This window comes from Electrona antarctica, assembly GCF_951216825.1.
Source record: "Electrona antarctica genome assembly, chromosome: 19".
In the NCBI taxonomy this organism is placed as follows: domain Eukaryota; kingdom Metazoa; phylum Chordata; class Actinopteri; order Myctophiformes; family Myctophidae; genus Electrona; species Electrona antarctica.
The window spans coordinates 31,158,831-31,186,605 of NC_136800.1; the positions used below are offsets into that span (position 1 = coordinate 31,158,831).

The 27,775-nt window shown below is 44.2% G+C and overlaps 2 protein-coding genes across 6 annotated transcripts in view; one reads left to right on the forward strand and one right to left on the reverse strand.

Moving 5' to 3' along the window:
- The window catches only part of LOC306943325 (partitioning defective 3 homolog), a 276,695-nt gene that overhangs the window by 26,029 nt on the left and 222,891 nt on the right, over positions 1-27,775 (forward strand). For all 5 annotated transcript variants that reach the window (XM_079529577.1, XM_079529579.1, XM_079529578.1 and 2 more), the window contains exon 2: positions 24,161-24,262. In XM_079529577.1, coding sequence (XP_079385703.1) covers positions 24,161-24,262 — 102 coding nt within the window. The remainder of the gene's footprint in view (positions 1-24,160; positions 24,263-27,775) is intronic.
- LOC306943327 (tripartite motif-containing protein 16-like) lies at positions 24,734-27,413 on the reverse strand. Its single transcript, XM_079529584.1, has 2 exons — positions 27,358-27,413; positions 24,734-26,575 (listed from the first exon to the last, which is right to left on the reverse strand). Exon 2 carries the CDS (start codon positions 26,550-26,552, stop codon positions 24,855-24,857), a length of 1,698 nt encoding a protein of 565 aa, XP_079385710.1. The 5' UTR covers positions 26,553-26,575; positions 27,358-27,413; the 3' UTR covers positions 24,734-24,854.

Genomic DNA, 27,775 nt, shown 5'->3' on the forward strand with positions numbered 1-27,775 from the left:
GCAAGACATTATGATTGTTTTCATAATAGCATTTACTGGTACATGAACAATACATAGGCTACACTACACTGTAATGCTATTGCCGTTATTAGATTTTGTTGAGCTGGTCATTTTGAAAGTGGCTCTCGAGTCAAAGTGTGGGCACCCCTGGACTACAGTATAGCTAATAATAACCAATATATAAATATTTGAATTGGTGGTATGGTAATGGTATTTTTATTTGTATTTTGGAGCAGAAGATATTTAGTTTGAATTAAAAACCACACACACACACAAAGAAAAGGAGTGTGTAAAGGTCTGATCCTCACTAGGAGCGTACGGTGTTGGTCTTTGAACTTTGAATTATTACATTGGACAGTAATAACAGTGATGTAAATAGGTTTTCAATGTAATGGGTCCCGGGATGCACAGGTGGTCATTCAAATGAGTCCCAAAAAATTCTTATGAGTCCCAAAAAAAATCACACCTGTGTGAAGTGAGTGGTGCAACTCCGTGAGGGGGTTCGCGGGGGGGGGGGGGGGGGGGGGTGGTTCCAGGGGGCCGGGCCGGTTCCGGCGTGCCGTATCGCGTCCGAAACGGTTGAGAAATGACAGAGTTACCGTGTGGCGGTCCCTCTACTGTACTGTCACTGTAATGTATTGGCACCCCCCAAAAGCATCATATATACAGTTAATACGTGCGTGTGTGTTTGTGTGTGCGTTAGGTTGCGCACAGATGGTGAAAAACAACCATGCTATTTTTGTGCTCATACCCAGACACACACATAGCTCCGTAAGGGAGTGGTTGCACCACTCAAAAATAATAATAAAACATTTTTTATAAAATATATATATAAAAATCACACCCGTGTGAACTGAGTGGTGTAAGGTTTTATATAGCATGATCAGCTGTGGTCTGACGTAATGAAATCACACCCGGATGTGATTTCACAACTGGCTTTTTTTGTGCAGAAAAAATTAGCATGGTTGCTACGGTCATCCAGTTCACCCGGGTGTGATTTAATTGTAGGAGTGGTTTACACCACTCAAAAATATCAAATAGGCCTATACAGTATATCTTTTTATGTAGGCTAGTAGTATTAGCAAGCGCAACTCAGTAAGAAATACTAATAGTGGGCAACAGTGGATTTAACATAGCTTAATATACCAACCAAAAGTTGCAGTTGCAATTATTGTACTTAGCCAAAATGCAAATAGGTTTGCCATTGTGGATGTAAAATAATTTATTTGGAAAAGTGGAACTTAGAAGTCACTTGAGTCCCTGTCTACGGGGAAGAATGGCAGCTGCAAAAAAGACAGATTCACAAGCTCGCGCGTTGAGAACCTGCAGATGCGCCTGTCTCTGCAGCGCCGTTTACAACGTGTTGAGAGCTTGTAGATCAACGTGAACGAACCCTGACACCAGCGCTGCAAAAACAAATGCGTTGAGAACCCGCAGATGCGCCCATCTCTGCAGCGCCGTTTGCAGCGCGTTGAGAGCTTGTAGATCTGTCTGTTTTTGCAGCGCTGGTGTCAGGATTCGTTCACGTTACAGGCGGACATGAAGTGAAGTTCAATCAGTGCGTTGAATCAGCAGCAGCAACAAGCTAATAGCCAACACCACCACCACTAGTCTGTTAGCATAGCTTGTTGCTAACGATTTGTCACTCCGTCTTTTTCTTTTCTCTCTTTTATTATTTCCCCCCCCGACTTCACGGGTCGCGCATTGGGTTGTGATGAGACCCGATGTTGCAGCCTGTGTGTGACCGAAAGAGTGCTAGACTTCCACGTATAACAGTGTGTGACCGAAAGAGTGCTAGACTTCCACGTAGAACAGTGTGTGACCGAGAGAGTGCCATAGTCTTCAGTGCAGCTGCAGCCAGGATAAAGTTGCGTCCACAGGATGCAGAGGCTGATGGTTTATTGCGTCCCATAACTATAAAGTGCGTTTTGGGACGCAAAACGCACCCTATTTACATCACTGTAATAATTGTAATCATTGCACCTCTTATACAGAGATTATTCCAAACACAACAAGCTCTTATATTTTCATTTCTGCACATGATTTTCCTCACGTCTGAGGCAGTTTGTGAGCATGAAGATAAAAGAGATCATACCAGCTCAGAAGTTTCTCAACATAAAACCCATGTCCGATTTTAATTCTTACCTTGCTCATCGTTTCATGTTTTATCAAGTGTGTGTGTGTGTGTGTGTGTGTGTGTGTGTGTGTGTGTGTGTGTGTGTGTGTGTGTGTGTGTGTGTGTGTGTGTGTGTGTGTGTGTGTGTGTGTGTGTGTGTGTGTGTGTGTGTGTGTGTGTGTGTGTGTGTGTGTGTGTGTGTGTGTGTGTGTGTGTGTGTGTGTGTGTGTGTGTGGTGTGTGTGTGTGTGTGTGTGTTGTCAGTTCAGCGTTGCTCTTCTCATATACTGTAGTTTTATTTCAGAGCTTTGTTTGATCAGCCAGCCTCCTCCCCACGCACACACACTTGCACGTACGCACGCACGGACACATGCACGCACGCTAGTCAATAATAATACTGTTATCATCATTTCCAACAACACATCTGCTTATTACACACACACACACACACACACACACACACACACTCATAATAGTGTTATCATCATCATTTCCATCAACACATCTGTCTAGAGTAGACTATTAAAGAATGTAATTTCGTATTCTACAGCCTTGCTGTCTGTCTGCCTGTCGGTCTGTCTGCCTGTCTGTCTGCCTTGTGTATTTTGTTCCTCTTTTGTGTCCTCTTTCCTTTCTCCTATCTTACTCCCAGCTCTCCTTCTAATCTGTCTCAATACACGGAAATAAAAACCCAATACTAAATGGATTAGATTGCCTTCTCCCTCAACGATGTCAAGGGTAGTTAATGACTCCAGCTGAGCTCCAGAACTGGACATTTTGCGCACGCGCTGGCATGAAAGCACGCACATTCTCTCTCTCTCTCTCTCTCTCTCTCTCTCTCTCTCTGGCTGAGCTACGAACTCCCAGCAGCCTCCAGAATCCTGATGATAATTATGATGATGATGTCACTAGTCCCCATGGCTTCAGTCACAGGAACGGAGCAGGCAAGAGAGCCTGCTAAGATGCGGGCATGTCTGGGATGTGTCACAGTTTGATGTTGGCATAACAATAGCCGCTATGCTAACATCCTTTGAATTTGAACAGAGAACCCATACAGTGTAGTCTTATCTGGTGTACAATTTATCGCTAGAGTCCAGAGAGGAACACTTAACTTCACGCATAAAGTTCTTCTGTGTTGCCTTTGTATTTACATACTTAACTAGAGCATGTTAATTATTTTTGCGCCAGGTCCGTATATATCCGGACCCCACCGCTAGGGGACGTTGTTTGCTAGGTCCATATACGTTTCTCAGTTTACCTCAATTTAAAGCAGGATTTTCAAACCTCCATCGGAATTTTGTAGAGCTGTCCCCTTCTGCCATCCAAAGTTCGGATGTAATTTGTGACTTTGTACTGCGTCGCTCCCGACATGTAAACATTACTGACGACAGGTAAACAGTGTGCACTAATGCGCTAATGATAGCAAAGTGTGTGTGTTGAGTGGGTGTGTGGCGCGGCGGGCCAGGCAAACTCTTTCTCTTAAAGTGGACGCCGATGGTGGCACTGGGAACTGGGATTTTTGCTAACAGCTAGCAGCACAGAAATAATGAATAACTTAACTTTGCACTCATGATTGTATGGACTGCTATAGTGCCATTAAATGCTCAATGAGCAGTTTCAAAAATAGCTTATTTCTTTCCAAACTGCTACATGCATCTTAAACAGATCTACATGCTAAGGGAAGGGCAATTATTATGTTCATCGGATACTCGGATTTATATTTATACACTTTTCATATTAATTTCAATGTGGTTGACCACAATTTGCAAATTAAACCTCTCTCTCTCTGATAGCCTTGCATCTCTCACGCAGTTCACATTGGGGATGGAAAAACCTAGAAAAATTGCACATAAGCACAGACGGACATGAGTACAGGAAATGGGGCCATGTGTCAAGAAAATAGTCCTCAAATTTAAATACTTTATATTATATAAATATTGGAACCTCAGTGTCGTCCCGTTGGAAGTAGCTCGACTCCAAAAGGAAATACATCAGTGTTCCAATGGAAGGAAAGCTATTTCAGATGGTGACTGATATCTTAGTAACTGGCCAACATTCTCAAGAGTCGGGTGCCAACGTTTTCAAAATATCCGTCATTTTAGGAAGAAAACTTTCCAGACATGCTCCATCTGATCGGATACATTCATGGTAGGTCGCAGTGAGAGGCTGCGGGGCTTCCAGGAGGTTTCCTTCTCAGAACAGCGTGAGCCTATAATCTCTGGGTGATCTACACCTGAGGAGATTCTTTGAACAACCGTGTGAAGAACATGGAACAGGTTGGGTCGGGAGTGCCGAGGAAGTCTTTTGGTTTTGCTTTTGGCTGGACCTGTTTGTTTGATTAGTCTGTCTGTACAAATGTCTTCCTCCGCTGACGGATAGGATATCCTCCAGCCACTTAGCCACCAGAAAGCTCTGTTATGGTTGTCACCTCACCTGGTAGAACTTGCTGTATGTGCTGTGCTAAAATGCCTCAAGTGAACTTACCAACCTGTTTCAGACTTGGCTCAAACAGTATGTTTTATCATATACCAGATGGTGGAGTTGTGTATTATATCAGGAGCACTCAGATAACATCAACTAACATGGCTGCAAAGAGAACCTTTTTTTTTTTCATGTTTTCTTTTTTGCAGCTTTCGCCTTTATTTTATATTTTTGAGTGGTGTAAACCACTCCTACAACTGGCTTTGTTAGTTTACGTGTCTGTCTGTCTGTCTGTCTGTTCGTACCAAAAAATGAGCATGGTTGCTATGGTCACCCAGTTCACACGGGTGTGATTTAATTACGTCAGACATTACGTCAGACCACAGCTGATCAGTCTATATAAGACCTTACACCACTCAGTTCACACGGGTGTGATTTTTTTTTATAGAGGGACAGACAGTAGGCTGACAGGAAATAGGGATAGAGATGGGGGGGGGGTGACATGCAGTAAAGGCCGTCGGGATCGGGAGTCGAACCTGCGGCACACTGCCAGACTCGGACTACCGGCCAAGGTGCCTGGACCGCTGAGCCACGGACCAGGCCAAGATAAACTAAATTGACTTAAAGGCAGTTTGCTGTTATTGCCTCAACTTTATGATATACATTGTGCTGCTGCCCTGTTTAACCACTTGAACCCCAGCGTCCACATCCTCGGGTGGGAAATTAGGCAAAAACCAGTCAATGAAGTGAGTGGTACTGTACTGTACTGTACTGTACTGTACTGTACTGTACTGTACTGTACTGTACTGTACTGTACTGTACTGTACTGTACTGTACTGTACTGTACTGTACTGTACTGTACTGTACTGTAAAAGCCCTCTTCCCTGGCCTGTGTGTGTCTGTGTCTGTGTGTTAGGCTGTGCAACAGTGACACTTGGTGGTGAACAAACGCTACAAACACTATTTTCGTGCTCGGACACAGGGACCCACACACATAGCTGTCTATAGGAGTGGTTGCACCACTCAAAAATAGCAGATCTACAAGCTACAATGCGTCGCACTGCAACACATTGTGATTTGTGAGCTTTTTTTTTTGTTTTTTGTTTTTTGTTTAGATGGAAAAAAGCGGTCAAAGTACAGTTATAACAAACACTGCCAACCTGGCGCTTCAGTTTGATTGAATGGTTTGAAACCATTGTACATACAGCACATTATAGCCAACATTATATTTCATCCAGGTTTTTTTTAAGCTTTCATACAAACATAAATGGTTGAAGAGGGGACCATAACAGGTCCTGTTAGTAGGAAACATAAATGGTTGAAGAGGGGACCATAACAGGTCCTGTTAGTAGGAAACATAAATGGTTGAAGAGGGGACCATAACAGGTCCTGTTAGTAGGTTGAAGAGGGGACCATAACAGGCCCTGTTAGTAGGAAACATGAAGGACCAAATCCTTCTCCACAGTGATTGGATCTGAACCAGCTGTCTCTGGACTTATGAATGCAACTGTCCACTAGGGCTTTCACTTCTAGCGATTTTTACTAGTTTACTAGTTGCCTAGTTTACTAGTCGACTAGTTGTTTAACTAGGCATACCTATTATGTAAAAACTGTGTACATTGGTGACCATAACTATAATCTAGCTGATCTTGAGACCTACAAAAACTTTTCCTTATCAACTAGTCAACTAGTACCAACAAGGTTGCTTAAAGCCCTACTGTCCACTGCTCTCATCAAATGTTGATCATCTCATCGTATGTGTATACGTGTATGCATCACCTTCACAGCTTTGTATTTACTAGATAGTTTCATGTAGCCAGATGATCGGAGATCTCCACCTACTGATACGTCGGGCTGGGAAGATCTAAATTAATTGAATGGGTTTGGATACTGGAGAAAACAAACATGGCAAATCCTCAATTCGTTGCTGTTGGGCAGAAACCTCATGTTAGAAGGAGCAGCGGTTCTACTCCGAGTCTCTCTCGTGTGACTGAACTTCTCACCCCATCTCTAAGGCAGATGCCAGCCACCCGACGAAGAAAACTCATTTCGGCCGCTTGTATTTGCGACCTTATTCTTTCGGTCATGACCCACACTTCATGACCATAGGTGAGAGTAGGAACGAAGATTGCTTGATCATAACTAAAAAAATGTAATAAAAATATCCCGTGGCACGCCCCGTTTTGAATTTGAATCCTGAAAACAGTTTACATATGAGGTTTCCACCCGACAGCGCCAATTTGTTCTGCGATGCTATTATTTTCTTTACATTTCTTTACATTTCTAAATAGTTTCTAGTTCTTTACCATTCATTGAATATAGATTTAACCAGATGTATCAGTACAGTAGGCTGAGATCTCTGATCTGGCTAATTATATGCAAGGCTATCTAGGTAGAGTTATTTTTGTACACGCTCATACAAATTTCTTTTTAACAATATGTGAGTGGTTTATCGTTATGAGCTGCAATCTAACTCCCATGCGGTTGTAATTGTGTTTCTGGGATCAATGACATGTTCTCTTATGTCAAAGCTGTGTGTAACACTAGACTTGATTCCTCTCCAACCTTATTGTTTGCCTTCACATTGAAGAGTCAGGATGGGACAAGCTGCCGGCAGGTTTATGACCGTGAACGTTTTATACGATGATATGCCGTTTCTGAGGCCCGTTCTGTCATTGTTTGGAGTGTGAATGGGAAAGACTCTGTCCTAATGAGCTTCGGTCCACATAAAGATATTAAGCTGCCCGATAGATTACTGTCGAAAACATTGTGTATGAATCATGACATGTGTTGTTTAGCTTTTGTGGTTGCAGTTCCAGTATCAATGTGATTCTCCTCTGTTCATTAGCCTGACTGAGGAGCTGGTACATGGAGCTCTGGCATTGTGGCGTTGAGTATCGATGACTAACGAGCCTGGCGATTCGATCCGCTCCTCCTCTGCTGGAGTATAGGAGGAGACGATCATGTTTCAACGAGCGTCCTCATTAGGGACCTGGAGCTGTACACATTGCACACACACACACACACTCACACTCACACTCACACACTCACACTCACACTCACACTCACACTCACACTCACACTCACACACACACTCACACTCTCGCCACACGTGGACATGCACATGTACCATCTCTCTCCTACACAAACACACACGCTCACTTACATGCAAACCTATACAAGCGTATCATTGCTCTGTCCTTTGTATACACACATACGCACACATGCACTCCTCCACTACCATCCAATACTGCTGTAGCTGCCACAGGAGAGTCTGCAGCAGTGTGTACATGTGTGTATTGAAGGTGTTGATTAGATGTGGAAACACCATTATGCACTGAAGAAGAGACTCAGGGTGGAGTCACTCAGAGTCAGTCAGGTATGTTAAAACGCAACACTGTATACAATAGTAATGCTATACTTGCGTGTGCATTTGTTTTTTCTGTTGCTTGGTTTGCGAAAATGTGTGCACATACATTTTCTTTTCTTGGGCAGTTTTGTAGATCAGGGTCCCAAAGCAAAACTGGAACGGTTATTGTCTTTTAGTTATCTAACGTGTTATTATGATACCATGTGAGTGTTTCTTCCTCAGAGTGGGGCAGTACGATGACAGAGACCCATTACATTGTGCTGGATGTTTGACACAGACACAGTCAACTCTTATGACACCAAAAGCTTTTTACACCCGCACAGGAAATACAGCACCAACACGTAATCTTTTCAATAACACCTCGCATGATGTTTAAAATAAATGCTAAATTCCCATGCACTATGACTATGGTGATCTTGGGTCAGACCAAACGTTTTTCTCTTAACGCTGCAACAATGCTGCGATTGACAAAGGGTGGACGATATTTTCAGGCTGCACTAAAATTCTGGGTCATTTAGAAAATTCCCGCTCCCCCCAGAGGAGGTGATATTATGCTAACCATGGGTATGGTACAAGTGTGGTCGTATTTCTTGTGTACGCTGACAATGATCCCTAGTCTACTCTTTCCAACGGTGTGTACTCGAACCCCCTGTCTCCCTGAGCATAACTTGAGCAACTGAGCATAACTTGAGCAACTGAGCATAACTTGAGCAACTGCTGAGCAACATCTGACATGTACACTGTGTACGCTGACTCTGTGGCCACCTGTCCAACCCGATTAGATCGTGAGTCCCCCAGACCCAATGACTGTGTATGAGAGAGAGGGAGGCAGACCGTAGAGAGAATGTACAACTGATCATCACATGCTGCGCTTTCATGGCTATGGGCAGAAATGTAACCGCATACAACGCTATTATTATTATGGAATGCCTGCTGGCAGAGATTTGTGCTCTACTGATCGCGCCTTTCTAATCTTATCTCCATCGTGTCCTCTGTCGCCTCGTTACAACAATTTCCAACAAAATGTGTTCTCCCTCGTACTTGTATTTAGCAAAATACGCTATGACTAGATTATAAGACATGCATGTACACTTAAATTAGGTCCATGCATTTTTGGTAATAAATAAATTCTCAGCAGTAAGTCGACAACTTGCCACTGGCGGCACAGAGATGTATGGATGTGTGTGTCTGTGTTCCTCACAATACAAAACAGTACGTCCTACATTACCTCTACGCTCACCTGCTGTGCTGCTACGACGCCTGAACTTCCCCACACGGATCGTACTGGCACATACAGTACACACTGACACACATGCTTACAAGTAGTCAAGTACACACATGATACACGGACAACAATACACACCGACACAAATGATACAGGACAACAGAGTAGTACATATTCATACATGATACAAGGACAACAGTACACATTCATATACAACATGATACAAGGAAAACGGTACACATTAATTCATACACATGGTACAACAGTAGACATGATACAAGGACAACAGGGTCTGTGTGTTTGATGTGCTCATTGTGCTGAAAGCAGCCCCTGTTGTCTGCTAAAGCAGGCCAGTTGTGGATGACAGCCCTCATAATAGTATTATGTATTTGCCAGGACCTCTTGACTGTCTGTCTGTTTGTGTTGTCATTTGTCACTTTCATGTCTCTCTGTTTGTCAGTCTGTCTGTTTGCCCTCCTCCAAGTTTATAACTCACCCTTCCTCCTTCTCTTCCTGACTTTTATGTATCCGTTTGTTTGCCAGACTCTCTCTCTCTCTTGCCACTCTACTATCTCCTGTCACAACATGTCCTCTATAGTCATAACTGTCTTTAGAATAGCAGAGCCCACATTGAATCCACATGTTCAATAATATTGTCAGACATTGTAAAAGAGCTTAATCCCTTACAGTAGCTTGTAACTGTGGGAAGTTTTGCCGATGGGCAAAAACTTCAACCTGGCTAGTGTTAGTTCTCCCGCTTGTTTGTTTGTACTTCCTGGCCTTTCATTTAGCTTAAATGCTCTATTTTGCTACCATTCAACTGTGAGGTTTCACCGCATTCATACTCCTTGGTCCTTTTGTGTTTTATCCGACTATCATTCTGGCTGATGTGGAATGGTGCCAAGTCTGATCCAGGCTTCTGGGTGTGAAGTTGTTCATATGACAGGCTGAGTCCGGTGTATTGGCCAAGTATGTTTCAATGTTTGTACATAAGAAGGGGATTTGACTCAGGGATTTGACTTAATTCTTAAGTCGTATTAAGTCAATACAACTTTTCTGAAATAAGAGCTTCTGGATAGTTCTCTTGTTCTCCTCCCCCTTGGTTGGGGACCAGGAGAAGGCACATCAGGGGAAACTCTTGGCAGGCAGACAACCAGCTGTAATCTGAGACGCTCCTCTGACGTGTGGCTCCAATTTGCTTCCCTGATTTCTCCCCAGGACTGACCCAAAACACAGTCAACTCGGCACTAATTTGATGCCTTCCTGTTTTCCATTGGCTCACTGTTGGTTTTTATAATTTTTTGCGTAAATAAGTACCAACTTTATGAAGTATTGAAGGGTTTTGAAAGTCTAATAAGGAACTTTAGTTCTTGGTTTTTGGAAAGACTTGATAGTCAGTAATTTGGGAAGTTTACTTTGCCAATGACACTTGAGTCGTGTCAGGAGGTTTGTGGGTTGACTTGGTCAAACATCTGTTTTTTCTTTTAGCAGGGAAACAGGCTATAGACTCTAGTATTATTGTGACTTATTGATGCTTTGGGTCCCACAACCCCACAGGTCACCTGTCACCATGCAGAGTGCTCAAATAGCCATGGGCCAAATGGACCAAATAGTTGCCAAATCATTCTTAGTAGCGCATGTTTAAACCTGCATTGAATACCAAATGTTTGGGGTTTGCCACTGGATGAATGCCAGGAGGTTTAGACTTGTTGAAAGCAAATTGATTAATACTCTTATGTGGTTGACAACCTTTCTGACACTATCTAAACTACCCTCATACAGGTTAACCCCACCCACCTTGGGTTTCCAATGTAGTAAAACGGACACTGGGAATTACCAAACATAATGAAGTGTTTGCCTCTGGTCTGGATTTGTGCTAGCCCCAGGGTAATGCACTTTGTCTCTGAGTGAAAGTCAGTCTGTGTTCAGCTCAGTGCCCATACCTTCACAGCACGCTTTATGAAATTAAAATGTGTAAAAACGGCCTTCATTTGTGAACATTAAACTGATTAGATTCCCGTTGGCTTGTTTGCTTAGATGTGTCGCTGTTAGTGAGCGGCTGTGCCAAACGTAAGCTGAATATTACGCAACAATCTTTTCAAACTCTTACTTTGGGCAACAGTGGGCATACTGGGCAACATTGATAATTGTTTCATGGACAGATTGAGCTTATAAATCAGCACCTGCAGCTGTTCAAGAGGAGACAAATGGCCCTATTATTGTGTGTTGGGGATAAGAGTCTGGGGCTGGTGTTATAGTACTGTAGGTGCATTTAGGGCGAAAAAATGAAATAAATGTGAAAGACGGGGTGAGGTCAGACGTCTATAGAATATTAATATGACATGAGGGTGGTCCTGTAGCGTTAAACCAACCATGCTGCAAATAGAATCTGAAATATTGGCCCTAGTAGTTAACCCTGGCCATCAGGGTGTGTTAAGTGTTTTAGCTAGCTGCCTGTGTGTGTGGTTTCACTGTGTGTGCTGTGGACAACGAGCTTTAAGAAGTAGTGATGTGCAGGCCGGCCCGTTGCCCGCAGGTTCCGCAAATCTTTCTTAATTGAGCGCGGTGCTGTGCAGGCGCCTGCACAGTGCGCGCACACACAGGATTATAGCACACAAGCTCACAACGCGTCGATTTTGGGTGTGCGGTACCGCCACCACGCAACGAAGTTGAAGAATACACAATCAAATTAATTTCGAGCGGAGAACTACACTGCTGCGCACACAACCCAAACGAGTATGTCATGTCACGTATGTGTAAGTGTTATACTGTTCATTCAAATAATTTGTTACGACTCACAGTCTCACACAGGAAAAAGGGACGACGTCACACGTGCGCACGCACGCATGCTCAGAATTTGCTCAGACTTTTATTGAAAGGATAGGCCCTTGAGATGCAGCATCTCATTTTAGAGGGGGTCCCATACACAGGGAAATACATTACGGTACAGTACAGTGCGGTTACACAAATTGACAGTGCACAATAGACAATACAGACATGTACAGATACAGTTGGCTTGCTCATCCTCTCCCACCCACTCCCCCATCCCCCCCATCTCTCTAGACAAGCAAATTGAGAGTACAGTACTTGAACAGGGGTCAGAAGTAAACGGCAGTACGGGCAGTGTTCGTAGCATGAACAAGTTGTTTTGAGGTGTGAATACAGGGCGCACACACACACACACACACACACACACACACACACACACACACACACACACACACACACAGTTTTCACTTGGGGGAACCCTGCCAAGCTCTGTTTCAGCTTCTCACAGAGCTACGATACTGCTGACATAGACCTCTGTGTTGCATGCATGCACGTGCACACACACGCACACACACAGTTACCTTTGTCGCTTTGTATTTCTCACACTCACTGGGTGAAGTCCCCCCCCACCCCCCCACCTTTCTCTGGGCATGAAAACAGCTCTGCACTTCTCTTTCTCACACTCTCTCTCGCTCTCCATTTCCTCTGTCATTGATTCACACTCTTTATCTTATCGATCTAGCTTCACTTAGTTAACACAGCGTGTGTGTGAAGGTCAGGGCAGCGTTTGTCAGGCCTCTCTCAGACAATGTGATTTAACTCCTCTCCCACCATACAGCGGCTGTAAGACGATTAGTGGCATGGCCCGACTGGAAGCTGATTGAATTGGATTCATTGATGGAGGGACACGCTCTTTGATCACGTCTGCCCGTGCCTGTCCTGGTGGTTTAGGCGGCAGGCCTACTGGGGTATTGCAGTTTCAATACCTGGTAGCTGCATAGCATAACCCCTTTATCACATAAGATACTTTCTAGGCCGTTGCCTAATGTAAACATGAACAACACTATTAACATACATTTATTTGTAAATGTATTTATTTATTTGTATATATTTGCCCTTCACACGGCTGATTAGAGCAGCGAGGTGCAGTGTGCCTCGAGTCTTTGATGACTCAGCTTTTTAATAACAAGAAGGTCGTAAATCAATCGGTTTGGCTGAACAATACTGTAAATTCAGAAACTAGGTTAACGGTAATGTCTATAAAAGGTCTATCATTCTACAGTAGATCAGTGCTTCTCAAACACTGTTGTCTCAGGTCATGCCCTCTGACCTCACCTGACATGCATGTTCAGAAATATTCAATCAAAGGCTGACATGTGTAAAATAAGTTTGACGGGGGACGCGATCAGTCATTCTGTTTCACTTTTACAGGAGAGAGTCGAAAGACTACATGTGCATGTAGAATTTATGTTTTACCAGCTGCTTTAGCTGCTGGTTAAACAACGATCATGAAATGTAGGCGACCAATGCACGACCTAGTCACACTGACGAGTAGTTCTGATTAGCTGCCTGGTCTCCAGCCTAAACACGGCTGCCTCGTCTCTGGGCAATGGGACCAGGGTCACAGCCTCGTCTCTGGGCAATGGGACCAGGTTCACAAACACGCTCCGAGACTACTTTCTATCATCCAACCAACAATCCATCGTCTACACGACCAAATCATTTTGCATGGCCGCATCAGACCTCACCCGATGTTATAAACAATACAATCCATGTAGAAATCGTTGTAAAAACAAGATAGAAATAATAATCTGGACGCCGCCATGTTGCCTCAGAATTCTTTAGCGTCACTAATTAGAGCATAACAGTGGAGCGCAGCTAAACGGTTGCCTACCGTGAGCAGACCCGCTGATTTAATGGGTAACGGAGAGTAACACATTTGAGTCTCAGTACTGTACCCACTGGACCCCCACGCATACTACCGCAGACCCCCGCCGCCCTGCGCCGAACTCCGCAGGGATCACACACACACACACACACACACACACACACACACACACACACACACACACACACACACAGCACAATTCTGCAGATATAAGAAGGCAGCTGGTAATTAATTGATGTTCATCAATTATTGTTTGATTCACTTTGTTTTGTTGCATGTGTGCAGCTAACTATTTAGAATATTGTGTGTGTGTGTGTGTGTGTGTGTGTGTGTGTGTGTGTGTGTGTGTGTGTGTGTGTGTGTGTGTGTGTGTGTGTGTGTGTGTGTGTGTGTGTGTGTGTGTGTGTGTGTGTGTGTGTGTGTGTGTGTGTGTGTGTGTGTGTGTGTGTGTGTGTGTGTGTGTGTGTGTGTGGCGAAACTGCAAGCTCATGAGTTCTCTCTCTCTCTTCCTGACATCACCTCCTCGCCCACACCTCATCTCTTCCTTCCTAACCCTCCTCTCTCTCTTCCTGACATCACCTCCTCGCCCACACCTCATCTCTTCCTTCCTAACCCTCCTCTCTCTCCTTCCTCTGTTGTTCATTCCAGCCTCAGGTTGCAGCGAACAGGATGAAGGAACAGATAGGCTATAAGGCCTAAGGTTTAGATAGTCTGTTAATATGAGTTGGTGTTCTTAAGCATGTTTATTAACTTGACCAGAAACGGGCAGCTAGCATGTCTTTTAGAATCTTGGTCTAGTTTTACTGGAGATGGGAGGAGACAGCATTGATAAAGAGGGTGGATTTGCTGATCCGTTTTAGATGTGCCTGTGACCAGTGTGACGTGTGCATCCAGGGGCGACTGTGGCTCAAGAGGTAGAGCAGGTCGTCCAATGATCCATGGGTCGGCGGTTCGAATCCCGGCTCCTCCTGGCTACATGTCGAAGTGTCCTTGGGCAAGACACTGAACCCCAAATTGCTCCCGATGTGCTGGTTGGTACCTTGCATGGCTTCCGCCGCAATCGGTGTATGAATGTGTGTGTGAATAGGTGAATGTAATGCACAATCTATGTAAAGCGCCTTGGATAAAGGCGCTATATAAATGCACCATTTACCATTTACCATTTTGATAAAGAGGGTGGATTTGCTGATCCATTTTAGATGTGCCTGTGACCAGTGTGACGTGTGCATCCTTTCAGCAGTATAGCCCTGTGGCAAACGATGCCTGTTTTGACTTGTGCTACAACAAGTGACTTTAAAAGTCTGCTGATTATAGCGTCTCTCTGGGTTCTGGTATTAGATCTTGTAGGCAGGCTAGTTCAGTGTTCACACACTATTTTTAGAGTGTTGCGCTCAATGCGCTGTTTAGAAATAGCCCGGTTTGATCTGATGCAAGGATTTTCCCACAATGGGGACGTTGTTTAGCAGGAGCCACTGCTCCATTGATGCACTACGCTTAGCCAATGGTTCTCTCCAGTCCATTAGTTTTCCACTTTTCCTAGAGCTGTTTTGTTTTTCTTCTATTCCTTGTATTTATTCTTTATCTGATGAAGGCGTCTGGAGTTGTCTGCTTCCAGGGGTGAGTGACAGGATGGGGAGTGGAGAGAGACACTGAGAACCAGATGAGATGGCACAGAGCAGGGGCCTCGAGCACTGACGAGGACGGATGAGAAGGAGAAGTAGAATGCTGCTGCTGTGAACTTATATAGGATAATTAACCACATGTACCATAGTAGTAATTCAGCAAATTTGTTATATCTACAAGCTCCAAATGCATTGCAACATGTTATGAGCTGAACTCAGCTGATGGATATCTAGCGAAGAGATATAGCGTGTAGAGGGGAAATGAGGAGTGGGCCAAGTACAGACCTGTGGAGGACCACCCCGCTCAGTTGAGTATATAGGGTTGGTTTAAGACTTTAAACCCTAAGTTGATAATTACTCTTTCTTAGAACTATGTGACATTTGGAATGTTTCATAAACAGAAAGGGTGATTTAGAGAAAAGAGTGAATGAGAGACTGGGTACGCTAGTCAGGCCAAACTAAAGAGGAAAAGGCAAAGAAGGAACAAGAAAAAAAGCTATTGGAGAAGGAGAGAGGTTGGGTTGGGTCAGTGTCAAAGAACTTTGGCTGCCTCCGCTGTCCTACCGTGGCTGTGTTTGTACGACCCGTCACCTCGCTCTCCTCTCCTGTACAGGTTGAATATAAATAAGTGCAGAGAGCGGAGCTTTTGCCCCGACCGTGCAGCCCAGCCCAGCAGGACATGAATGCTTATAAATCAGAAGCAGGGTAAATGGCAAGACCTGGATGCTTATAAATCAGAAGCAGGGTAAATGGCAAGAAGGACGGTTGGCAGGAGAACAGGGCCTTGAATTCCCCTTGGCACTTACGTTAGGTGGAATGTTTGGCCACTCAGGACAAAGCTGTCGGTCTGTAGACACACACGCACACACACGCACACGCACACGCGCGCGCGCACACATGCGCAGACACGCGCGCACACACATGAAAACATACATAGGCGTACACTGCAGCCTGTCTGCAGGTACAGTGCCTGTGCACACGCAGATACAGTATTCAGGGGTGTTAACTTATTTTTATGGTCAGGAACAATTGGCTTGAGTGAATAAAAGTGCTGGGAAATGCTTGAACTTTCAAGCATTCAACTTTCAAGAATTCAATGTCTAGCTTCTAATTATTGTGTTAATCGAAACGTAATTTGTCTATTGGATCTTCCTTCATGGAAACTACTCTGATTATGTACTTTGCCTTTGAAGGTACTTCATGTGCTTGGATTTCGTTGAACCTGCGACAGCTCCTGAAACCCAAATCCTGTAATTACTCTAAATGTATTTATGGTAAAGTGTAGCAACTAATGATTCATTCTAAATGATTCTTGTTTTCCATGATTCAATCAATCTCGCAACAAGTTGGTTCTGAACCCAAACAAACATCTTACATTTGCCCAGCAGTCAAAATGTATAATAGATTGACTTTTCTTTTTATAATATGAAAAACAAAAAGATACCATATTTATATAAAAAAAATATATAATAATAATAATAAATAGCAGTAATACAAGTTTAGACATGATGATGATCCATGATACATCACTTTTACCGACTAGTAAAAACTGTAGTTGGTAACATCTTTGGTTTATCGAATATTCATGAATAATTGATCTTTCCACCCCCACTAAATTGTCACGCATGCACACGTTGTCCATGGTGTCGTGACTTGTGTGGTACAGGAGTGAATGGGCCATGAAACCTGCGTTCATGAAAAACCAAGACGTGCGCATGGCGACTCTGTGGTGTCAGTGTACAGGAGTGAATGGCTCTTTTGTTCCTCACGTCACAACCTTGCTTTGACCCCACCGTGTGTGTGGGACACGTGTGCCGCTGTGTAACCTGCCCTGCTCACACTGGTAAGACTGAACTGCGTGTGTGTTTCAAGGTGGATTTGTAACCATCGATAAGCAGCGCGCACAGTCACCCTTATTGTCTCCGTTGAAGTGGGAGCATTTGGGCTTTGCTCACCTGCGGTAATTTGTATCGCTTTGACTGGAGCAACCGTACCATAATTTGTCAAGGATGGTCAGGTGAAGTAAAGTTCAAAGTAAACCACATGCACACAGATTTGTCTTTCACAGCAGAGTAATGTAGAGGTGCAGATTCCAAGCTGAGACCACTTAAATGGGGTCTGGAAGAGGAGGTCTTGGCCACATAACCATCAACGGTTACTTACGGGCATGAGGACTTCATGTTATTTAGTAGTATAAAGGATTGGCCAGCTCAACTCACAAGACCAGGATCATAAAATAGGAAAGGCTTATTTTAATGAATAGCTGCATTATCATCGTTTACCAAGCATTGAAGAGGGCGGGTGAAGTGCTTTTGTTAGTTTGACTGCATTCAAATTAGCAATTTAAACTTGTTTTGTGAGCGCATATATTCTTTTTATATTGCATCATGCAATTCCATGCAATTTCCCAACCTGGGAACCCCCTAAACCCAGACCAGTACTTTCTGCAAACACTAGTGAAGTACTGCATGTCCGTTCCAGCACGCCGGAGCAGCTAGAAGGTTTACACTTCATATAACATAACTTCCTCTCAGACCTCCACACAGAAGCGCATACTTCTCACATTGAAATAGTGAGCAGCAGTTCTCCAAATGCCAGCTCGATGGGTGTGTTCACACAGCCCAGATGACGGGTCTGTTCAGATTTGTTCCATTACATCTCTGAGAACTTGTGCCAACTTTAGCCTTGCCAGATTAAAATGGTAACAAATACTCTGTGCCTCACTAACGCATACAGAGCAGGACACAAGGTATTTTATTTGTTTATTAAAGGACCACTTCACCACTTTTCAACTTCTCTTCCTATAATTGGTCCTAACTAATGTTCATGATAAAATACCACAATTTTTTTCCTACTCAGTCTGTGTCTCATAGGAAGGCTGTGGGCAGTTCAGAAACCCGTCCACCAGTGACATCATCGATGGTGAATCCAAGCTAATAGAAACGGCAGGCTTTCTTTTCCTGATAAGTTGCAATGCAAAAGTTGAAGCCATCGTTCTCACGATAATACAAATCTAAATATATTTTAAAACAAATCTTGTTTAAAAAAAAAGTCTGCCTAATGATGATGTCACTGGTGGACGGGTGTCCGAACTGCCCAAAGCCCTCCTATGAGACACAGACTGAGTAGGAAAAAATGGTGGTGTTTTATCATGAACATTAGTGAGGACCAATAATATGAAGAGATGTTGAAAAGTGGTGAAGTGGTCCTTTAACTGTTCAAACTTGGAGATCCCTGTTACTTGCAGCAGAATATAAAGCTTCAGTTTTTAAAGGAAAACCAAAACATATCACATACTATACGTTTAGTTCTTTCCCAAACGTTGCCCTGTTGAGAACAACGGACCAAGAAGCAAAAGTAGAGCTGCAGTGAAATGCATTTATTTTCAGCAATAAAGTAGCACAGTGGGGGGGTGTAGAAATGCCATCAACCTGCATTATGGAGCTATACACAGACAGGACAACAGGTCTTTGATCCAGCAGGGCCTCCGCATGGCTGCAGAGAGTGCTGCGTAGGGTAGACAGACGAGGTCTCCCTGGACCACATCTATTGCCGCAGTTGAGTGAATAAGAAATGTCTCTGTGTGTGTGTGTGTGAGCCATGGTTTTGCACTCTGTTTATGCAATGGAGGTGAAAGGAAAGAAGCGAGCGAAAGTGCCATGTAGGGGTAGATTAGTCACAGGGATATATTAGGACGTGTGTTTGCGTGAGGGAGGGAGAGAACAAGAGATGGGTGACTAAATAACACTGAAGGGTATCTTTGAAAGACAAAGAAGAGGTCCCGCACACTGTCAGACACTTGCCAACAATGTTTTGCTCTTTATTTGTTCACGTTTCGGTTGCTTAGACCTTCATTAGGACAGACTAGATAACACTGAAATTAGTTTTATCCAGAAGAATTGGGAGAAATGAGATGGCAAGCATGCACAAACAAATTACTCTCTAGTGTCTCACTTCTCTGTGGCCTGGAACCAACTCTATACTCCAATGCTCTCTCTCTCTCCCTCTGCTCAGCAGGGCATGCAGCCTGCCCTCATTGACTGCAGCTCAGTGACCCTGAACCAACGTATCTTTTGGTCTGGGCCCAAAAGTCCTCTGTATTCCCCATGACAAATAAGGTCATGGACCCTCAGGAAGAGGCCTTGTGTAAACCAGGACTGGGTGGAAGCCTTAAAACAATCCTGAGGGTTCATTTAACTCTGTGAGTGTACAAAACTACAAATTGAGGATTTGTCTGTGTTCTCAAAAATCCTTCTTATGTTTGATGTCGCCTCAACTGCAGTCGTGTTGTAAACCTAACACTAATGATCGGGAGCCAACCCATGTCTGTCACCCAGGCAGACATTTTTAGCTTTGAATTCTATAATGACACGAGTGAAACAAAAGCTCTCCTTGCGGTTGTTTCAACATCGCTTGAATGTCTCGTCTCTCCTGTTGCCAGCTGTGTTTTCAGCGGTCACAGATCAGGACCCCGGTTCAGATTTCACGACGAGTATAAGAATACCCACAGATGCTATTAAAGTGTATGCTATACAAACAGTACTTTTTGGTGACACAGGAGATGCGTTATTTTGGTTGTCCATTTCATTAATCCAGCATGCGGTTACAGCTGTTGGGCTTTAGGTGTCGGTATAGGCTGGGAAATGTCTGAGATTGATCGGGCGTTCAGCCAAAACGCGTCAAATGGATTAGCTCAAATTGTACTCTATGAGTCAGCCCTGTAATTGCCAGGTCTGTCTGTGGAGCATGCATTGCACACACGCACACACGCAAGCACACATGCACACATACAAAGGAGAGATCTACAGACACAGATTTATTATACAGACAGTTTCTGTCAGCTGTTATTCATCACCTGTTGGAAGGGCAGGAATTTCACGGCGGCCATGACCGCCGTTGCCCCTCACTTTGGCCGTGTGCCCCTCGGAAGATAACATGCCCTGGCCTGCAGCCACTGTGGCCATCATGCCTCTTCTTCACTGTCTCAGTGCATTTGGTCGTTGGTCGAACAAGCCTCTAGAGACTTTAATCTGTAACCTGCAGTGGACCTTGCACTTTATCTTTTCTGGGCTCAATTACTCACAGGTGTGAAATGTAGGGCAACAGATAAGGGACAACATCAGTTATTTACATACTAACTACCCACCAGTGGTTCTCAAAGTGCGGTCCAGGGATCCTTGAAGGGGTTCCAAATGGACCTGTGAAGGTCTGTACCTCTGAGAGTTGACCAAACCTTACAGGCTATGGGTCATTGACATTCTATTGATTGTATGGAAATGACTTAAAATGGGAAAGGGTCTCTGATTAGCTGCTAAAAAATTTCAGAATCATGACATGACGAGTGGAGGAAGTTGCTAGTTGTACATACTGTATTCACTGTACGTGGTATAATGCTCGGGACACCTCTACTGTAACTGTGACATTAAATGCAAATTGATGATTTAAGCATCCTTGTATTTGTTTATAAGGAGCTTGGGTGAGTTTACCAGGGTCACTGGGTGGACTTATTCCAGTCCTCCTGAGTCCTGACATCACGTTATTGCTCTATTGGGCCAGATTCAGCTGTTTGAACATTGACTTAGATAACATATTTAGAGTATGTGAATGCCTAAGCATAGGTACTGTAATTTGAATGGCGGCCTGTCTGTTATTTACCTTTTCCCCTTTTTGTTTTAAACTTCCTACTGGGTCACTGTACTTCCTGTTTGTCCTACTGTAAACTAATGTTAATGTATTGCCTTCTGGACTCTTGCACTATTGCACAGGTAATGGGAGCTATATGATGCGTTGCACAGTAACCTAGACGGGGAATTATAGCCCATAATCCTGGCTGCGTTGGTCTCACACTAGTTTTTGGAGCTGGGGTATCCCCCTGTGTGTAGCCTGAAAGAGACTAATGCTTTTCTGGGCACAGAGGGGCGCAACAAACCGACGCCGACTTCCTATTGGTTCACCAACCTATGAGCCCGCCTCTGCTCCCCAAGCTCCCGTCCTCCTCCCCTCCCCCCCCGTCCTCCTCCCCTCCCCATCCCAGTAGAACGCAGCGGAGAACACTGACGTCACCAAGCGATGCCCCGCTGCACTCTTATTGGTTTATCCATATTCACGGTTCACTCCCGCTCGGCTCCTATGCCACTTTTCCTGCTGTGCTTTAATTTTTTTCCCTATGAAAACAAAATTGCTTGTCTCTCCATAAGGGCACAGTCACACGTATGCTTCACACCAGAAGTGTCAGTGTCCCGTTCACATCTATCTCATGGGAGCTAGCGGGTGGATCGTCTGGTTGTGGCATTTTGGTGCAGCACTCTGAAGTGTGCAGTTCAACATTGGTGAACTTTGACCAGTTCAAAAATAAAAAAAGCTCACTGTATTGACTGATTGGTCATTAAAATAAACATGCTCTGAGAATGCACACGGCCATCTGACCACTTAACAACCCAGCCGAAAGGCTCGGATGGGTGGGCCGATTCTCAAGTGGGCCCTGATCCAGGAAAGGTTTAGAAGAACCAATGGACTGCTCCGCTTGTGTGACGCAGGTGTGTGACTGGCTGCACTCGTACAGCAGGGCAGCGAGGTATTCCCCTACATGGGAGGTATTCCCCTGTCTGTTGCTCTGTTGTCTGTCCTGCCGGAGCCAGGGAGAGTATCCCCTCGTGCGAGTTGTTTTTGGCCCGTTTCCAGATCGGCCAAACTGATGGCTGCAGCGCGAGCGCGCCTCCTTGATGTGCTCTTGTGATCTGACTCCAGGTCTGCATGTCCCTGATCACTGCGGTGGATTATGGTCTACCGAACTGTGTGTGTGTGTGTGTGTGTGTGTGTGTGTGTGTGTGTGTGTGTGTGTGTGTGTGTGTGTGTGTGTGTGTGTGTGTGTGTGTGTGTGTGTGTGTGTGTGTGTGTGTGTGTGTGTGTGTGTGTGTGTGTGTGTGTGTGTGTGTGTGTGTGTGTGTGTGTGTGTGTGTGTGCGTGCGCGCGCGTGCGCGGAGACAGAGTCTCTATTCAGGGCAGTTCAGAGGTTCTTATTTACTGTGTGTGTCGTTGTAGGCCACAAATAGCTTGGCATAACTATCAGTCATAAGAGCTATGTTGCTATGTCACATCATGTGTGCACATGATCTGAGTGACGCATACAGCGTCTCTCAGTATCTTTGTGTTTTGTAATGTACACTATTTCATGTCTGTATATAGCATGCAGAATGTGATGTCATTATTGTGTTGTCTTGTGTGTATGTGATTAAGTGTGTGTGTGTGTGTGTGTGTGTGTGCGCAAGCAATTAAATAACAGTGTGTGATGTTTTCCAGTAGTGCCACCCTATAACCTTGTTTACTACAGCATTACTAATAACTCTCTGTAAGGTGTGGCACTGTGATATTTACTCTGAGCTATTTTTACTAGACCAACAGGGGCCTGCGGAATGCTACATGCGTGCGCACACACACACACACACACACACACACACACACACACACACACACACACACACACTTCTTGTCCATCAACAGATGTACGGCTACAACTATTTTAGGGATTATTCTATTGATTAGTTATATATGAATGGCTGTGGAAAAAACTAAAAAGCATGGGTGCGTGACTGCGTGTGTCATGCACCCATGCATTTGTGGAGATAAACCCATTGGTTCCCAAACGTTTTAGCTTGGACCCAAGCTAGTGAGAATAGCTCATCTACAAGCTCACAACGCATCGCTTTGTGCTGCCTTGTGAGCTGGTAGATTGACTATTTGTTTTCTAATTTATGGGATTTCTTTCATTTCTTTCACTTTCATTTCTTTATTACTGGAAATAAATCATTGAATTAGTTTTTTAATTCATGAACACATTTTTATTTTTTTTGAAATAATAATTTAAGGGGCCCATAAATACATGTCCATGACGCACAAACAGGTCCCGAGCCAGTGTTTGGCAACCAGTGGATTAAGCTCCACTGCCATGTTGTGACTCATTCCCTGTCAGATGTGACATGTGCACATACTGTACAGAGGTGCACATACACTCTCTCTCATAATAATAACACTTTCTCCACACGCAAACTTAATCGAGTTGTCATGTTACCCCCTTTCTGTGTGGGGTCTTTGCATGTCTTCCCAAATGCCAAATGTCAAACCATTTGAGGAGGATCTCTCTCTCTTTTATCTTTCGTAATCGCTGTGGTCTTTGTAATGTTTTGCCTGAGGAGCTCAAAACACACTTGAACATACACAACGGGTGGTGATTTGACATGTTGTTTTTGGTTTCATTCATCTGCCAACTATCCTTCATCTACCTACTGTACCTCCATCAGCTTTGCAAGATTGAGGATACACAGATGTATCATCTATCTAATAATGCTAATTGTTTTCCTTCCTTCCTTCCTTCCTTCCTTCCTTCCTTCCTTCCTCCCCACATTCCATCCTTCAATTCCATGCCTCTGTTCCCTCTCTCTATCAAGGTTATTACACTTCTGATTATTTAGTTTTCACTATTTCACCATTTTCAATATATGATATGGGGTAGACGGGGTTAAGATAAAAAAAAACTAATCTCAGATATTTGTTTTCAAAAGTAGTGAAAATGGCCTTGACAAAGGCTTATATTGGCTTGACAAAGACTACAACTAAGCAAATTTTCTTTATGATTTTTGTTACTATTAGTACATTTAGAATCCATCCTGTATCATTTTTGTTTATTGGTTATTTGTTGTGTTGACTAAGTGTAATAAGTAACCCTGGTGTCCACCTCTGTCCCTGTCCTGCAGGATTCTGGCTACTGGCTGCAGGTCCACCGCTTGGAGCACAGTGACGGTGGCATCCTGGACCTGGACGATGTCCTCTGTGACGTGGCCGACGACAAGGACAGAGTGAGTGGGACACAGTGGAGGAGGAGGGAGGGTGGGGGCTGGATGGGAGAGGGCTTTGGGGTTACCTCATGTCTAAGCAAAGGTTTAGTAATAGTGACCAGTATGCAGAGTGCTCAGGATGCATGCACACGAACACACACACACACACACACACACACACACACATACACATACACATACACATACACATACACATACACATACACATACACATACACACACATACACGCACACACACACACTTGGTTTGGAGAACTTTGTTTTATTCAAAAGATTTCAGCTCTCCTAGAACCCCACCACCAAACATACAGGCACATTGTCTTACTTAAAAGTCTACACTTACATGTTAGATTGAACAGAGAACCACTCATTGGGATGAAAGACAGCATCTTCTAAAATAAATCCTTTTTTCTATAGAATTTTGAAATATTGTAAACTCTTTTGAAAATGAGTGACAGACCTTGGCGCCAAAGAAATAATTCTGCTTTACAAATGATATAGTGATTTAGTCAACAGAAACGGTCTACTTTTAGGAGGGTAATAATGTTGACCCTGTATTTGGGAGTCATAAGAGACGATCCAAAAATATGATCTACTTGAGTTTACAAAATTCAGCTTCACCTCCATAAAACGATGAAAGCCAAAATCCAGGATAGAGGGGCTGTGTGAATGTGGTCTGGACTCTGTGGAGGAGAGTCATGGTGTCTGGGTGTTCTACGCTGTAGAAGGACAGAGTACCTGCGCTGTGATCCAGGTACACGCCTATTCTGGAGATCACACGGCCAGGGACATGAGAACCGGTATTTTGGTGGCTATAAATATAACCTCCCGCGTACATACCAGAATAACACTGTAAAAACCAACTTTTGTCATTGGATCCGAATCCACATTCGTCGGCGGATCCCGTTCTGCCGATGTCTTTATATGCGACTGCTATGTGAGCATTTACGCTCCACTCCACCTCCCAGTAACTGCGTTCAGTCAGACCCTCTGTGCTCAGAACCTGATACATCTCACTGAATCTCTCTGGGTGATGAGGATGTGATTGCGTTTCACTCTCCCTCGTTACTTTTCTGTCCCCTTCGGACAGAGACAGGTATTGATGTGCTGTGTTTGGATCCAGTGTGATCGGACGGAAATATTTTAAGAAGTCCGCTCTGGTCTCTGGATTTGTTGGTTTTGACAGAAGAACGTCCACTCGACATACTGTCTCCGAAATGTTTGTGCCTTCCTCTTTAAGAATGTGTTCTAGTTTGCCTCTCGCCGTCGTCACAGCCACGGTGACATCTTCAAAGTAGCTCAGAGCGCGGACGTTTCTGCCGATTATGTCGCCTGTACATTCACTGATCTTTGGGGGTGAGGTGTAACTGTGTAGAAAATGAATGTGATCCTCTGTGCGAGAGAGCTGCTCCTGCTCAGCATGTCTCCTCCTCAGCTCAGTAACCTCCTGTTCCACAAGCTTCCTCAGTTCCTTAACCCGAGTCACTTCACGTTTCTGCTGGTCCCTGATCAGCTCCCTCACCTCCGATCGTGTTTTCTCAATGGAAGAGATCAGCTCAGTCAAGATGGTGTCACTGTCCTCCACTGCTCTGTCAGCGGAGACATAGATGGACTTCACCTCCTGGTGAAGCACTGTCAAGTCATTCTCTCTCTCCTGAAGTCTCTGCTGGATTTCTTGCTGACTCCTATCGAGCTCGTTCTGTCTCTCAGTCCTTTCTGCCGCAGCCAAGATCGTATCGTGGCCTTTGTGCTCTTCCATGGAGCACAGTAAGCAGATACACTGCTGGTCAGTACGGCAGAAAACCTTCTTCACCTCGTTGTGACAAGAACAGATGTTCTCCCGAAGCTTGGAGGTGGCTTTGATCAGCTCGTGTTTCTTGAAGGCAGGACACTGATAGTGAGGCTGGAGGTGAGCGTCACAGTACGAGACCATACACTGAAGACAGGTCTTCACGGCTTTCTGTGTTCTTCCAGTGCAGCAATCGCAGGCCACATCTCCAGGTCCAGCATAGCAGTGAGGAGGGGGCACAGCCTTGAGTGCCGTCTCCTTCACTCTGTCTACCACATCCGCCAACATGTGGTTTTTCTTCAGAACAGGCCTCGGGTTGAACGTCTGTCTGCACTGTGGACAGCTCCATCTCCCTCTCTCAGCATCCTGATCCCAGTGTTGCTCGATGCACCTACTGCAGTAGTTGTGCCCACAGGGAACCGTCACTGGATTCTTCAGTAGATCCAGACAGATGGGACAGCTGAACTGATCCTGGTCCAGTTGAACTCCTTGCTGTGCCATTTTACAACTGCCTGCCTGCCTGACTAACAAACAAATGACAAAAGGAATGAGTTTAGTTTTGCTTTCTTTATCTCAAAGATCTGATAATATGGGAGAGTGTGTGTGTGTGTGTGTGTGTGTGTGTGTGTGTGTGTGTGTGTGTGTGTGTGTGTGTGTGTGTGTGTGTGCGTGTGCGTGTGCGCGTGCAGGGTGTGTTTTAAAGTTGACTGTGATTCATTGGTAAAAAATTGCTCCGCTCTCGTTATGAATAGACAAATCCACAGAGCCGTAATAACGAAACTGCAACTACAGGCAGCGCTCTGTGGATTAATCTACTTGGAATACTACATGTAAACATTTTCAAGCATAATTCCTGAAATCTAATCTCCAAATGTATGTATTAAATGACACAATACTGTGTCCCTTTAGCCTTAGGACATTAGGGCAGTTTTGAAAAGGGAGGGAAACCTGTGGAGGCTTTCCTACTTTGAGCAGTGGTGTTGTTGCCCCTCCCCCTCTGGAATGCACTTCCCAACCAGTTTAGAGATAAGAGAGCACGTTTGCTTTCTCCCTTCCATCAAAACCCCGCTCAAATAAACCCACATTTTTAAAATAGCTTTGCCCAGCTGAGGTCCATGTTTCTCAACCCATGCTCAACTTTTATTGACTTTAGTACTTAATACTTTTTTTCTTCATAAATACACTGTTGCTTTAAATTAGTTTTAAGTAAATCAACTTTGAGTACTTGATAGGTCTTCACAAAGCATATTTTCCATACAAAATAATGAACGACAATCAGACTAAATCAAAAGAGGACAATACATACCAGCAGTGCTACGACTGGGAGAAGTTGTAAGCAGGGTGTTTGCAGAGTATACAACACAACAGGCGGAACATAACTGATCTGTTCTCTGTCTGTGCCTTTATGCCCGTCTCAGAAGTCACATGACCGGTGTCACGTGACAAAACATTTTGCTTCCCACTTCCTGTATTCCTTAAAGAGATACTAACTGCCACAGAAAACATTGAATTTGCATCTTTGAAACACGAAAAACTAAGAAAACATTACATAAACAATAGTAATGGAACACACCTGTATTAACTCGGTAATGGGTGAGAAGTTTCTCCTGATGAACATTTAAAGATATAAGCCACTGAAACTGTCTCTTTTCCATGACCATATTTCTCTCTGTCACACACACACAGAGGGCATCGTTGCTGTCAGGCAGAAACCTTGTATCTCC

Excerpts from the sequence above, each read along its gene's own strand:
- LOC306943327 (XM_079529584.1), bottom strand. The coding sequence starts at position 26,552 with ATGGCACAGCAAGGAGTTCAACTGGACCAGGATCAGTTCAGCTGTCCC.